The sequence below is a fragment of the Coccinella septempunctata genome, chromosome 4 (assembly GCF_907165205.1).
Source record: "Coccinella septempunctata chromosome 4, icCocSept1.1, whole genome shotgun sequence".
NCBI lineage: Eukaryota > Metazoa > Arthropoda > Insecta > Coleoptera > Coccinellidae > Coccinella > Coccinella septempunctata.
Genome location: NC_058192.1, coordinates 34,613,344 through 34,627,914, shown reverse-complemented (window position 1 = coordinate 34,627,914; position 14,571 = coordinate 34,613,344). Strand labels below are relative to the sequence as shown.

The 14,571-nt window shown below is 34.9% G+C and overlaps 1 protein-coding gene across 1 annotated transcript; it reads right to left on the bottom strand.

Annotated features, from left to right (window-relative positions):
• Positions 1-12,178: 12,178 nt before the first annotated feature.
• LOC123311537 (uncharacterized protein K02A2.6-like) lies at positions 12,179-13,383 on the bottom strand. Its single transcript, XM_044895568.1, has one exon. It carries the CDS (start codon positions 13,381-13,383, stop codon positions 12,361-12,363), a length of 1,023 nt encoding a protein of 340 aa, XP_044751503.1. The 3' UTR covers positions 12,179-12,360.
• Positions 13,384-14,571: the final 1,188 nt, after the last annotated feature.

Genomic DNA, 14,571 nt, shown 5'->3' with positions numbered 1-14,571 from the left:
TTCCTGTCGGCGCAGACGGTGTTCCTCTGCATTCCCCATGTACTTGCGTACAGTTCTCGCCGTTCCGAGCAGTACCGCCTTCTGCATGACTCTATAGATATTTTCGTCCAACTGAAGTCTCCTCAAGTTCTCCAGTAGTTTCTTCGGTATCAGACCTGTAGATGAAATTACAATAGGGATGGTCTTGATATCTTTCAGCTTCCACTGTCTTCTGGTTTGTTCCTCGAGATCTCTGTATTTTGAAATTTTTTCAGTGTGGCTATCTAGAAGATTGTTATTATTTGGAATCGCCACATCGATGAATAGTGCTCTGTCCTCATCCTTATTGAGCAATATGAGGTCTGGTCTATTGTGGGTTATTTTCCGGTCTGTCAGAACCGTGCGATCCCAGTAGAGCTTGTGATGTTCATTTTCCAACACAGCATCCGGATGGTAATTGTAATAAGGAACCTTTTTCGAACTTAGAAGTTGGTGTTTTAGTGCCAATTCTTGGTGAAGAATCTTGGCAACAGCATCATGTCTATTTTTGTACTCCGTGCCTGCGAACTTCTGACATCCCCCGCGGTGATGTGCTGGATAGTTTCATGTGTCGCACAGCTATAACGACAGCTATCGTCCGCTATATATATATATATATATATATATATATATATATATATATATATATATATATATATATATATATATATATATATATATATATATATATATATATATATATATATATATATATATATATATATATATATATATATATATATATATATATATATGTATGCGTCGCGGTCAGTTCGGGGAACAATAGCGTGTACTTCGGGGAACTATCGTGTATGCTCAGGTCAGTTTGAGGAACTTCTTCTAGCGTGCAGTTTGGGGAACTTTCAAGTACAAAACGGGTAGTTTGAGGAACTAAAGAAATTGCACCTAGAGGTCATTTCGAGGAACAATGGATATTAACTATTAAAATTATATAAATTATCGGCATTGTTGTAATAATGTTTCGAATTGAACTTTTGAACTTTTGAAAAAGCTTACATTAAAGGACAGTGGTGAAAATGGAGATGGGTATTCAATACAAATTTTCGTACATAAAAAAACAAAACAAGGAAATTTTTTAACACATTCACTTACACCTCTAGGGAGTAAACTATTGAGATTTGTCAAATTTCGATATCTGAAAAAGTTTCCATAAAATCAACCGCAAATTCGAGTTATAATAAGCAACACCTGTCATAGTTGAACATTTGATAGTGCGAAAGCTGTAAGGAGGACCCACTTCAAATTCTAAAGTTATATGAAAAAACCTGTTTTTTTTTTCACTCCTCTGTTCGCCGCATTTACTTAGGACTTGAGAGGTTTCGGAGCAGATATTTTTCAAAGTTGATAATTCGACACAGCAGAAAATATGTTATATCAAATTTTAAGCATTTACAGGTGTCAATTCAGAATTTTTGGTCTGCTAGTGAATGGGTCAACGAAAGTTTCTTTGCTAGAGTCTCTTAATATAACTTCTGAAGTTGAAAGTAATTTTTTGAGACATGGAGTACCAACTGAATGCAGTTTTTCCTGTTGCGGTTTCTTGATATACCTATATCCTCGGAATTTTAAATGATTTATTTTTTGAGTTATCGAATGTTTCGCATTGACAGGTGTCAACAATCGGCCCCCAAGTGAATACAGTGAACGGAAAGTTTGTCTGTTGAGGTTCATTGATAAAACTTTTGAATTCGGAATTTAGACATTTTGGAATTTAGAATTGACAGATGTCAACCTTCGACCCCCAATTGAATGCGGATAAGTGGAAGTTTTTTCTACAACCGTTTTTGATATAACTTTTGAATCCCATAGTAATATATAATAATAATATTAATAAGTCGAATGTTGAATACAAAAAAGTATTACTATTGATTTTACAATTGAAAAAATTGAAAGTTTTTTCTTGAAATCTAGGAGGAGACGATTTCAATAAAAAAGGCATAATCTCATCAAATTACGCTAGTATTGAAGGATTTCAGAATTTCATGGCAATCGTTCGTAACGGAAAGATAAAACGTATAATTAACTTCAAAATGGAATATCATATATGTTTTTCCAATTTTCTATTATAAATCTAGAACAAAAGAAAATATTAGGATTCAGAGCTATGTGGAGCATTGAAAAAAAGTGCTTCCGAGTCTCAAGCACAGAGCACCGATTTTTCGCAATAATTACTGAGCACTCTGTGAGAATAATTCGATGTTGCGAGCACAAAGCAGTAAGCTCTTTTCTGAGAAAACTGTGAGATATAAGATTTGTCATTACAAAATCTGTATCCGATCGAAAAAAAACCCTTCTATTTCTTCGAAACGATAAGTTTTTCGTGCTACTCTACAGCAGTTTGACGATTTCATAAGTTGGAAAATAATTGTTTCACGAATGCAAATATGTATTCTACGGAGGCGTAGAAGAGAGCCACATAATATTTCAAAAATAATTCCGACTTTAAGTAGGAATTTTATTCAGTTCCGAACTTTTACAGGGTGTTCTATGACGGTATGAACCATATCCTGCAATATAGACTGCTTTTTCAATGAATCCATATTCATATAAAACTGGTGTTGGCATATTTAGTATAAATTGACGATTATGTATTTTTGAAATATTATACAGGGTGTTCCAAACTGAGTCGTTACACCGTTAATATTGATGCTACGAATTCGGATAAATTGGCAATTGAGTAGCATTTTTAATGGCCTTCTCGACAATTTTTTTTTCAATGGAACACCCTATATTTTGTCATGCAATTCGATTCGTAATAACATTCTCAACAACAAAGCTCTTATCACATTTCCTCCTGTTGAAGTTGAAAATGAGCGACTTATGTGAAATTATTCATTTTATTCACTAAATCAAAAATGTCTTTGTTTCGACTAATAAATCTCATAATTGTTCAAAGATAAAGACCCAATTTTGGTACTTATACCAATAACAATATTTTTCCGGTATTTTGGAAAATCAGGAGGTTTTATTCATCTTTTCGCCCGAACAAAGAAAGTTTTTGTACTAGTGAATGAAATTAATATTTCCACATAGGTAAGTCGCTCATGTTCAACTTTAGGTGAAAAGGTGATAGGAGCTTTGTTGTTGAGAATGTTATTACGAATCGAAATGAAGGGTGTTCCATTCAAGAAAATATCATTTTATGTAATATTTCGATAACGTGACTGACAATTTTTTTTTTTTGGCATCGAGAGGCCATTAAATGCTACTAGCTTGCCCATTTAACCGAATTCGTAGCATCAAAATAACCGGAGTTGGCAATAGGACCGACTGAATTTGTGCATTTCTTCATAAACTTTTTAGGGTTTTCACTCCCAATCTCTGAAACAAAATCAATTAAAAATGAAATCAACGTTTTGCTCCTGCGTAATTCTTGCATATGGCGCTTCTACGTTTTCGAAGAATGGCCTAGCCATATTTTTGATGCAACATGAAGTTAGCGAAAATGTTTGAAATTTTCAACTTCAATAGGCCATCAATTAGGGCCCAATTCGTCCTTTTGCAGTGAGTTCCATATAATTAGTAATTTTCGAATTATTCACGATTTTCTTTATTTGATACATCTCTTCATTTATGAAAACCATCGAGTTCCTTGGCATAGATTTTAAACAGCTCCCTACACCCAACGGTCTACATCGCGCAACGTTGGAAGCGGCTTTTCAAAGCAAGCGCAGTTATGTCGTAAAACAAAAACACATGCGTCAAGATTGCGGCTGTTTTTATTCAAGAGAAAGTTCGCAGGTGGTCATCTGAAGAAGATATTCAAATGCCTTATTTTTCCTAGGGATTCTCTAGATTTGGATACTGAAGGAATTGAATTGGGTCTTCACAAAATGCATATTTGTTTCATGCTGTGAGAAATCATATCAAAAGCAGAATTGAATTATGATTACATTCAACGTAAAAATACATGAATATTAATTCATAAATATACAGGTTGGGTCATATCGAAATATTCATATTCTTGGGTTATACAGGCTGTTCCGCAATGGTTAATTAAATTTTTTCAGAAAAGTAATCAAAATGCATGCTGACATTTTTAAGTTGGGTTTCTCGATATTCTCGATGAATTTTTTGGAATTTACGAAGACATATCTAAATTTGACCATTTGGGTAGGAATTTTTTGGACGTTTGTTTTGCAAATATCGGAAATTGGAATATATTATTAGGTGAAGAGTGTTTTAAGATTGTATCTACCGGTACCCATAACGAACATCGTGTAGGTACGTTGAAAAATTGCATAAAGGAATACTTTAGACTTCTTTGCAGGTTTTCCGCAAATTTATCGATTTCGGAAATTGTTTTAAAACACGTTCATTAGTTCGGAACGACTGAAAGGGGTTCGAAAATAAGCTCGTTCATCGAACTTGAAACCAGAGGTAATGGTTCCATAGGTACTTCTCTGTTAGTGGAAAAAAGCTATTTTTAAAATTTCGAATTGGATATCCAATTATTCAACGCTTTCATCCAGGTGTGAGTGTTCGTGTGACTCGAGCTCGGTATGAGATTGTAGAAACCATCATTTCATTCCTTATCGATGATAGTGAAAATCGAGAGAAACATCGTATTCCGCCCGAATATATAAAAAACGGCAATAAAAACCTACTCTATTCCGTACAGGCTGTCCCAAATTCGATGTATCAATTTTTTGAATGCAATTACATACTGGGATTGACATCTTTGAATTGGAAAAAATTGCGGATATCGAAAATAGGTATATCTACACTAGGTGTCCACGACGAATAAGACAGGGAATATCTAGGAACTCGATAGTAGTAGAGAATTACATATTGTAATATTGGTGTTGTGAATTAAAGCAGTTCTTGATTTCATGTTACCCAATGAGCTTTGGAATTTCTATGTTGCTTCCCAGAAAACGATTCCATAAAACTATAACATTTCGTGATCTAAAACGATTAATTTGAGAACTACAGGCACTTCTATACCGGGTAGCCCAACACAGACGTGGCCTTCATTTTGAGGAAGTAAATGAAGATATTTTGAAAATTCTTTCATGTGGTGTGTGTAGGATGTCCCAAAGCGCAATTTAAAATTATTGTCATAATTACAGGGTGTTCGAAAACAAAGATATAGACCAAAGTAGCCCTTTTTTAAATGTAACACCCTATATTTGACCTCAAAAATGGAATGGTAAGCTCAAGTAATTATGAGTTTCTTCATATATTTTACCTTAGAAGCACCCTTTACGAGATAATGGCGAAAAATCGAAAATATGGAATTTTTTTTAATAACAATTAATGAAGAAACTAGTTAAGCCAGCGATACAGACAGAATATTTTCGAGTAGACAAGTTAGCTACCCCTACATATAAAAGAAAATTGCTACTCTGGAATATACAGAGTGATCATAATTAATTCTCAAACATCAACTACAAATAATCGTCGAAAACTTTTTTATTTCAAATGGCACACCCACATCCGGTATTTCTACAGGGCGTTTCATGAGTCGTTGGCCATAGCCTAATGGTAAATGCAGGTCATCTAGGTCTTTCAGAAAACTTGCTTTTTTTGTATTCTAAGGCTATTAGTTTCGGAGATACGGGGTGATTCATGAATATTGGCCTAAATTTGCGATATCCATAACTCTGGACGGCAAGATCCGATTTTGATCAAATTTTATGGGTTTGTTCATTTCAGAATGCTCTTTCAAACGGCGCATGAAATATCAATATTTTCAGGGCAGTACTCAGAATATCGTGAATTTTCATTCAAGCCCCAAAATCTATATTTTTTACATACCTCACAGGAATTTCGTTATTGCCCTGAAAAACTACATAATTTATTCTAAGAAATCCAATTTTCACTTTGTATGGCACACTTGTTACAAGGGAATAGGAGCCGTACGAATTCATATTTTATGTCATTTTTTCGAAACGCGGTCCTGTTTTGATTCCGTCTAATAGTATTTATTGTCTTTTGCCGTGATTCTGAATTATTTCAAATTCTGTTCAATTCCTTTTTCATTTTAAACACCCAGCACATACTGAGTGTTCGTAAAAAAGTGTTTAAAAGTATGCAAGGTCGAGCTGTAAATTTTTTTGAAATTACATATTGAATTTACATACAAATGATGTAAACCATCTTGGAAAATATAATCCGTAAGTATATTTGCTTCATAAAACACATAAAATTTATTCTTCAACAATGAAAAATGTACTATCATAAGAGATGTTTAAAATGGAGTTCTTCCATCTCGACACATTTCCTAGCTTTTGAAATCAGATTATTCATTGCTCTCATTATCATATCGGGATTTTGTTTAACTTCTGCACAGGCTTCTTCTATCCTCTGCAGCAAATGCTCCCGTGAAGTTAGAAGTGTCTGTCACTTTTTCACGCACACTCAGTAGGGTTTGAAATGAAGAAGATTTGAACAGAATTTAAAATAATTCAGAATCTCGGCAAAGGACAATGAAAATTATCACCGAAGGAATAAAAACAGGACCGCATTTCGAAAAAATTATATAAAATATGAATTCGACCTATTCCTATTCCCTTGTGACAAGTGTGCCATGCAAAGTGAAAACTGAATTCCTTAGAATGGGTTATGTAGTTTTTCATGGTAATAACTAAATTTCTGTAAGGGATGTGAAAAATATAGATTTCGGAGCTTGAATGAAAAATCATGATATTCTGAGTACTGCCCTGAAAATATTAATATTCCATAAACCGTTTGGAAGAGCTTTCTGAAGTGAACAAACCCATAATGTTTGATCGAAATTGGACCCTGCATTCCAGAGTTATGGCTATCGCAAATTTAGGCCAATGTTCATGAATCACCCCGTATCTTCGAAACTAATAGCCTTAGGATACAAAACATGCAAGTTTTCTGAAAGGCCTGGATGACCTGCATTCACCATTGAGCTATGACCAACGACTCATGAAACACCCTGTATATCTCGTTGAACGTAAAAATTAATTTCGAAACTATTTTCATAAAATGTTACTACGTCTGAACGTGATAGTTTCTGAACAATTTTCGATTTTTAATTCAAAACAAATAAACTATTTTCGCATTATCTTGTAAATGGTCCTTCTAAGGTACAAAGGGATCTGAAGAGAATTATCATAATTTGAGCTTGCCATTTCATTTTTGAGTTCAAATACAGAGTGTCACATTAAAAGAAGTGCAACTTTGGTCTATATCTTTGTTTTCAAAGACCTTGTATATATCCCTGTATATGACAATAATTTTAAATTGTGCTTTTGAACACCCTATACACACCACACGAAAAGATTTTCAAAATATCTTTATTTACTCCCTCAAAATGAGCGCCGCGTCTGGGTTGGGCCACCCGGTATAACTTTGAAGTATTTTTGACTACGTTTTCCATATGAATAATTGTTGAAATATTGTCTTGTTTTACTCATCACCGCGAAAATTTAGGACTGTTCTAATAATGCAGGATGGCTCTAAATTTTAATAATTTGGTAAATGCTCGTTTCAAACGTTTGTCATAATCTTCTTGAACTAAGTATATTCAAGTATCTACCTGTAGATATCGATTGAAATTTGAATCTGGAACGATTCTCCATTTTCTGAAACTTTTTAGGGTTTTCACTCAAAATCTCCGAAACAAAATGAAAAAAAAAATCGAAATATCGGATTTGCTCTTATACATAATTATAATTTTAAAGTTCCTTTTTTCAGATCATTGTCAGGCAACAATGTTTTTTGCATAATTAGCTCCTGACAAATGAGTGCAAGAATTTACGGTTATTTCAATTTTTTAATTGATTTTGTTCTAGAGATTGGGAGTGAGAACCTTAAAATTTTCAGAAAATATCTACCTGTAGTTTTTAAATTCGTTCGTTTTAGACCGCACGTACTGGATTGTTAAAATCGTGTACTCAGAAGCAACATAGAAATGCTAAAATGAACATTTTGTCCTCTTATTGATTTTGAATATGATGTCACGTGACTGACAACAAAAGCCTCATGGTAACCATAATATCAGAAAGAGCTGCACCACTTGCACCTTATGACCTTATTGAAAAAATGTGTTCAAAATTATTCCGCCATTTATATGAAGCCAGATTTCAGGAGAAGAGTTTATTCGATTTATAAATCTGACATCTCTTGTTTTTTTTTATGAACTGTCCCTCCAGAGGAACAAATGAATATACAATAAACATATATAATTGCTTGAAAACCGATGTCACTATAGAGGGACAAACAGAGTCATAGTTAATTTGAAACCCCAAAACTACAATTCTCTTCTACTCTCGATTTTTGCAATATAGGGAATATACCTTCACCGTCGTGGGACACCCTGTATATTTGTTTACTGTTTTCGTCTGAACGTAACTAAAACACATGACTTTAATTTCATAGATATCAATAAGGTGCGGAAAGAAATTGAAAAATGAAGGAATTTTTTCGAAAACTATGAATGGTACTTCATTTCTGAATGATAAAAATTGCACAGAATTTATATTTCGAAAAGCATCCCGAAAGGAATCACACCAGCAGAAAATTGTTCATTGGGTTGAAAAATAATTTACGAAATTTCGGTTCTTCCGGTAGAACAGCGCTATATTCATTATCATTTTTGAATGATATTAATGATAATGAAATGAACTAAACAAATTCTACACTTTGACAATAATTGGAGTTATCTGTGCTTCGAATTCGATACTTTGATTTTTTTGCATCAAATTCTATGCACATCGAATAGAATCATCCTTTAAAATTCGGAAACTACAGTAGAATCTAGACAGTGTGAACTTTTCGAAAGCGTCAAAGTGTCAATTTGTTCTGATATTACTCATTTCTATTGAAAAGAACTCGGAAACGTGCCATTTGTGGCTCTTCTAGTAAAGGCGAATGCTAGGCTAGTTTTCGAGAGCCCATCATTGGTCAACGAATTTGGGACAGCCTGTACTTTTGTCGGCTGCATGAAAACATTCCATGCCATCTGGAAAATATTTGAACACGTGCTTCAATCGACCATGCGATCGATACACACTACGCAGCTGTAAAATTCTCAATGTTGCCGCTGCTATCCAGAAATCATGTTTTATCGGACAGAAACCTTTGCATTAACTTATTACTGCAGTAAATATAATCTCAATCGCATATTGAGATCATTCACAAATTTGAAACTCTGCTTTGTAGTTCAAAATCTGAAAGAAGAAACAATGGTGATTTAGTCATTTAAAAACAAATCTACTCGCGAGATTGAACCGTTTTATTTTAATAAGATTATTGATGCGTTGTCTGTATAAGACATGAGAATATTTTTTTAAATGTCTTGGGAACAAAAATCGATAGCACATTTCACAAAAAAACAAGTTTTAGAAAATCAAAAAAGTTCACATACATCCATGACGGCTCATTTCATCATATTCTTTGAAGCAACACGCAACGCTTTTTTCAATCGAGAATGTGCTTGAACTGTAAGGTGCGTTTGGAAGTTCTGGAAAAAAAGTGGTTGGAAAGATGCAACATATATAGATCCGAAAACTGCTGTCAAATTCTATCAGTCATTATTCGAAGTTTCATGAAAAAATCACCTTAGAAGGCTGTTAGGAAACTGAGGTTACAATGCACAGCTGAAATAACAATTCGTTGTAATTTCATTTATAAATTCATAGATACCAAAAAAATAAGTACCCAAGTAAAACTGAGCGTATGTGTTGTTTCCACATACAACTTTATCTCGAAATGTGTTTAAAAAATTGGGTAGCACAAAACTTCAAAAAAATTATTTAATTATGGATCTATTTCCGCTAGAATATCAACATATTTATATTCTCCTAGTTCCTGGATCCCAACCTTGGTAAAAACGAGTCAGGGAGTCAGTATTTGGGAACAATTTATTATTATCATAGACTTACTTCCATTAGTTTTTCAATAAAATTGGGATCCAGTATTTCGGAGAATAAAGAATAGTTGATGTTTTCATTAAAAAACTCTGAAAGGACAATTTGGAGAAGACAATCCGATCGTTTTTCAATTTCCTGCTATCCCATCAATGAACATTTAATCTGATTCAAGTTAAAAAGGTTACATGCGGAAATCGAAAGACCTTTGTAGTGCTTGTTTTTTCTAGTCTACTCATTTTTTCCTGATCTTTCCAATTGCGTTAATAAAATTTCGAAATTGTGATATATATGGTTCTGTTTCGACTCGAAATCTACTCATTAATTTCTTTACAGTCGAACCTGGAATAAGACGTTATTATTTTGTAGACTCAACTGTGGACAAAGAAGTTACGGACCAAATATTAGGAAAATATTTATGGTGGTCCATAAGTTATGATTAATTAAATGAATGGGGAAAATCAATAAATAAGAAAGGACGATGGACCTATAAAATTAGGTTATTTAGAAAAACCAGGGACCACGGTGCTATTTACTCTGTTCCAATGCGCATTCCTCAATGAATCGCCCTGTATATTCTGCATTTCTGAATTAATTCAATGATAATTTATTGTAAAATTTGATATCACTAGAGTTCATAAGAAATCAGCATCTACGTCTTCCGATGCGGTAGGGTTCTCATCTGTGTGACCATAAACCCTGTGATCCGGGGTTACTTGGGGATATCTCGAGTTCCAGATTTCCCGTTTACAGTGTTTACGCAGAGTTTGTTGATACATACTCGTTGATTAATGTTTGTTTTGAGCAAGAAGTATGTCGATCGAACAGTAAAAGTTAAAAGGATTTCATCATGATACAAAATACTGTTATATTTTTTCTAATTTTGACATATAAAGTGACATCTTTTTAAAACTTGAGCAAAGAGCGAAGCGAATGCTTTTGCCAGCTGGATGCTGGATGCACAAATAATGATTGCTTTTTTAAAATAATAGAACCTTAACTAAAAACTAAGTTTGTTTAAGTTTTTGGCATTTTTCACGGAATTTCCGAGGTTTCTAAGAAATAATGACGAGACGACTGAATATATGGCTTTCAGATTTACGTATAACGACATTATTATATACCTTTTTCAATAATGGACGAACCGACCTCCTTTTTATGGTACGGATAAACCAGTATCCAATATCTGAACATTTCAATTCCATTTATTTTCACAAAACAAATGAAAAATATGATATCTCGGTTACATAGTTTGCCTTCCTGAATGACTTCAATCATAATTTTCTGTACAATGGGATCCATGTGTTTAATTTCGAATTCAGAAGTTATATCTAGAAACCCCTGAACCTGTTCGTCGCATTCATGATTGTTGACATCTGTCAATGCAAAAGATTCGATATCTCGGAAGATGAACATAACATTAATTTCAAATTCGACAGTGATTCAAGAAATCCAAGCAGAAAGAACTTCTCTTTACAGTATCAACTTTGGGGCGGCCGCGCGTTGACACCTGTCTAATGTAAAAAATTTGATAGCTCAAAAAAACTGAGATTCATTTCACATACGAGAGTGACATCACGAAACACCGATAGAAACAACTGCCTTCCTTCAGTATAAAAATGGAGGGCCGATAATTTAAACCTGTCAATGTTTTAAATTCGATACTTTAAAAAATTAACATGATATTCATTTCAAATTCGGAAGTTATATCAAGAAACAGCAGAGAAAAATTCGGTTCACTGCTTTCACTTAGAGGTCGAGGTTATCCCTTGTAAAAGTAACAAGTTCAAGAATCTCGAGACAGCGATAACAAGGTTAGAGAAAATCGCGATCCACTGAAAAACAATACAGCAGAGCCCTTCAAGAAATTTTTCAAACTTTTCAGATCTACATGAAATCCAGGGAAAATCTAAGATCCTCAATAGTGAAATTTTTCAAAGTCTGGAAGCCTAAAAAAAATTGGAAAAACAATTATTATCATTATATCCATAAACTTTTCACAAAATTGAAAAAAACGACCATTTTTAGGTACCATTACATCCATGATAGTATATACCGGTATATACAGAATAAACTTTAATCTACACCTTTGGGGAAATTCTATTATATCACCAACTATGTAACTGCTTATTTTAAGCACTGTGCAACGTACGGCGAAATCTGTGAATTGAATCGCACGGCGAATAGCCAATAAGATTGGTTCAAAGTAGTTATCACGGAAGCGAATAGCATCCATAATATTTTGACGTTTCGTAATTGTTTGCGCCGTTGGATATACAGATAATTGAAATTTCTTGGTTTTAAAATATATATTCGTAATTACAATCTCTTGGCTTAATCTAATGTGTTACATTCGATGTCGTACAGCGCAATTAATTCAATATGCGTTATCTTCCGCACAGAAGTCATATTACACATGTTTATAATATAAAGGCGTTCACATGCAATGTACAAACCGCGCACAGGGTGTCACAAACTAAACATCTTCCCCCCCCTCGAATCCCTTTGGACTTCGAGGAACTTCCGCTGTTGGTGGTACCGGCAGGGAGCAAAGATTGTGCACAGCTCTTCGGATGATACCCTTGGATGTGTAAAGCTCAGCCACTCTTGAAACTCCATCCGATCCGGGAAACAACTTCGAAACTCGGGCCATACGCCATTTCAAAGGAGGAACGTTGGCTTCCTTGATGACAACCAGATCGCCTTCCTTTAGCCCTTCTTGCTTGATGCGCCATTTGGACCTTTGTTGTAATTCGCTGAGATATTCATTCTTCCAACGATGCCAAAAATGTTGACGCATGCTCTCGAGGTTCTGAAATCTGCTGAGCCTGTTAGGATTTGCTTGTAAGAGATTTTCTACTGGCAATGAAGTGAGTGGCCTGCCTATGAGGAAATGTGCTGGAGTTAAAGGATTAAGGTCTGTAGGATCAGAAGAAAGTGGGGTCAATGGTCTGGAATTAAGGATTGCTTCAATTTGCGTAAATAATGTTGTTAGTTCTTCAAATGTCAAATGTTTGTCTCCTAAGATTCTAGTGATATGGTATTTGGCGGATTTAATGCCCGCTTCCCAAAGCCCACCGAAGTGAGGGGAGTATGCTGGTGAAAACTTGAAATTAATGCCCTCATTTGCTGCAAAACCTGAGATTTCTTCGTTATTTGTTTTTAAGAATCTCGCGATTTCGTTGCCTGCGCCGACAAAATTTGTGCCATTATCACATAACAATTGAAGAGGCTTTCCTCTTCGAGATATAAACCGTCGCAAGCATAAAATGAAAACATCAGACGTAAGGTCGCTTGCTACCTCTAAATGTAAAGCCTTAGTGGCAAAACATACAAATAGACATAAATAACATTTTGTTATTTTGCAACCGCGACCCTTTCGGTCTGTGATGTAAAATGGACCGCCAAAATCGACACCGCTAACCTGAAATGGAGAACTTGGGATGACTCTAGAAGCAGGTAAGTTGCCCATTAGTGGATTTAAACATTTAGCTTTCATTATTCTACATATCTTGCAATTATTTATGGTGCTTCTAGCTAAGATTCTACCTCTTAAAGGCCAAAATTCATTTCTTAAATCACTCAACAAAAGCTGAGGTCCACAATGCATAAGTTTGATGTGATGATAGGAAATAGCAATTTTGTGAAGTTATGATTTATATCTAACAAAGCAGGATGTTTTCTATCATAGCTAACCTTCGACTTCTGTATGCGGCCACCAACACGAAGTATGCCATTCTCATCAAGGAACGGACTGAGCGACAACATACGAGAATAAGAGGGTAAGTTCTGCTTATTACTTAAAATTCTGATTTCATTTAAGAAGCAATCTCTCTGGTGCAGTTTTATCAACAATTGGAGTGAAGAATGTAACTCAACAGTGGACAATGAACTTGAAAATTTATCGACTTTATTGCGCGAATTTGAGATGAAACGTAAAACGTAGGCTACAGACCTCTGTAAAGTTGAAAATCTTGAATATTTATCGAAGTTTATCAAAGAGTTAACATGAATAGTAGAATTGAGTGTAGTCGTAGCGTGTAAACATTTAGCAGTAGTTTTCTTCTCGGGTAAATCGAGAATATTTTTTGTGTTCATTGTTTGAGGCCAGCTACAAGGATCCTCAAATAAAAATGGTGGACCTTCCCACCAAAGTGTAGCTGACTGCATACACTTAGGATTTACACCTCTAGAGGCCATATCCGCTGGATTTTTATCGCCTGGCACATGCCTCCAAGTACCAGATGCAGTCAATTCTTGTACTTCACTGACACGGTTGGCGACAAAGGGTTGCAAGTTACAAGCTTCAGAGGACAACCAACCTAAAACAATCGTTGAATCAGTCCAATGATAGGAAGAAGTTATATCACAACGGAGTGATTTCGCAACCTTTGAGCTCAGTCGTGCTGACAGTAATGCCCCGCACAGCTCAAGGCGTGGTATTGTCGTAGGTTTTACTGGAGCGACTCTGGTTTTGGCGCAGACTAATTTGACGAAAATGTTGCCTGAGCTATCTATCGACCTGAGGTAAATAGCTGCAGCATATGCTGCCTGTGAAGCATCTGAGAATGAATGTAATTCTATAATAACGGGCTGATTGATGAGTATATGTCTACCAATTCCGACCTTTGATACTGTGTTCAAATTAATTGTAAAATTCCGCCACTCTGATTCTAATTTATCATCT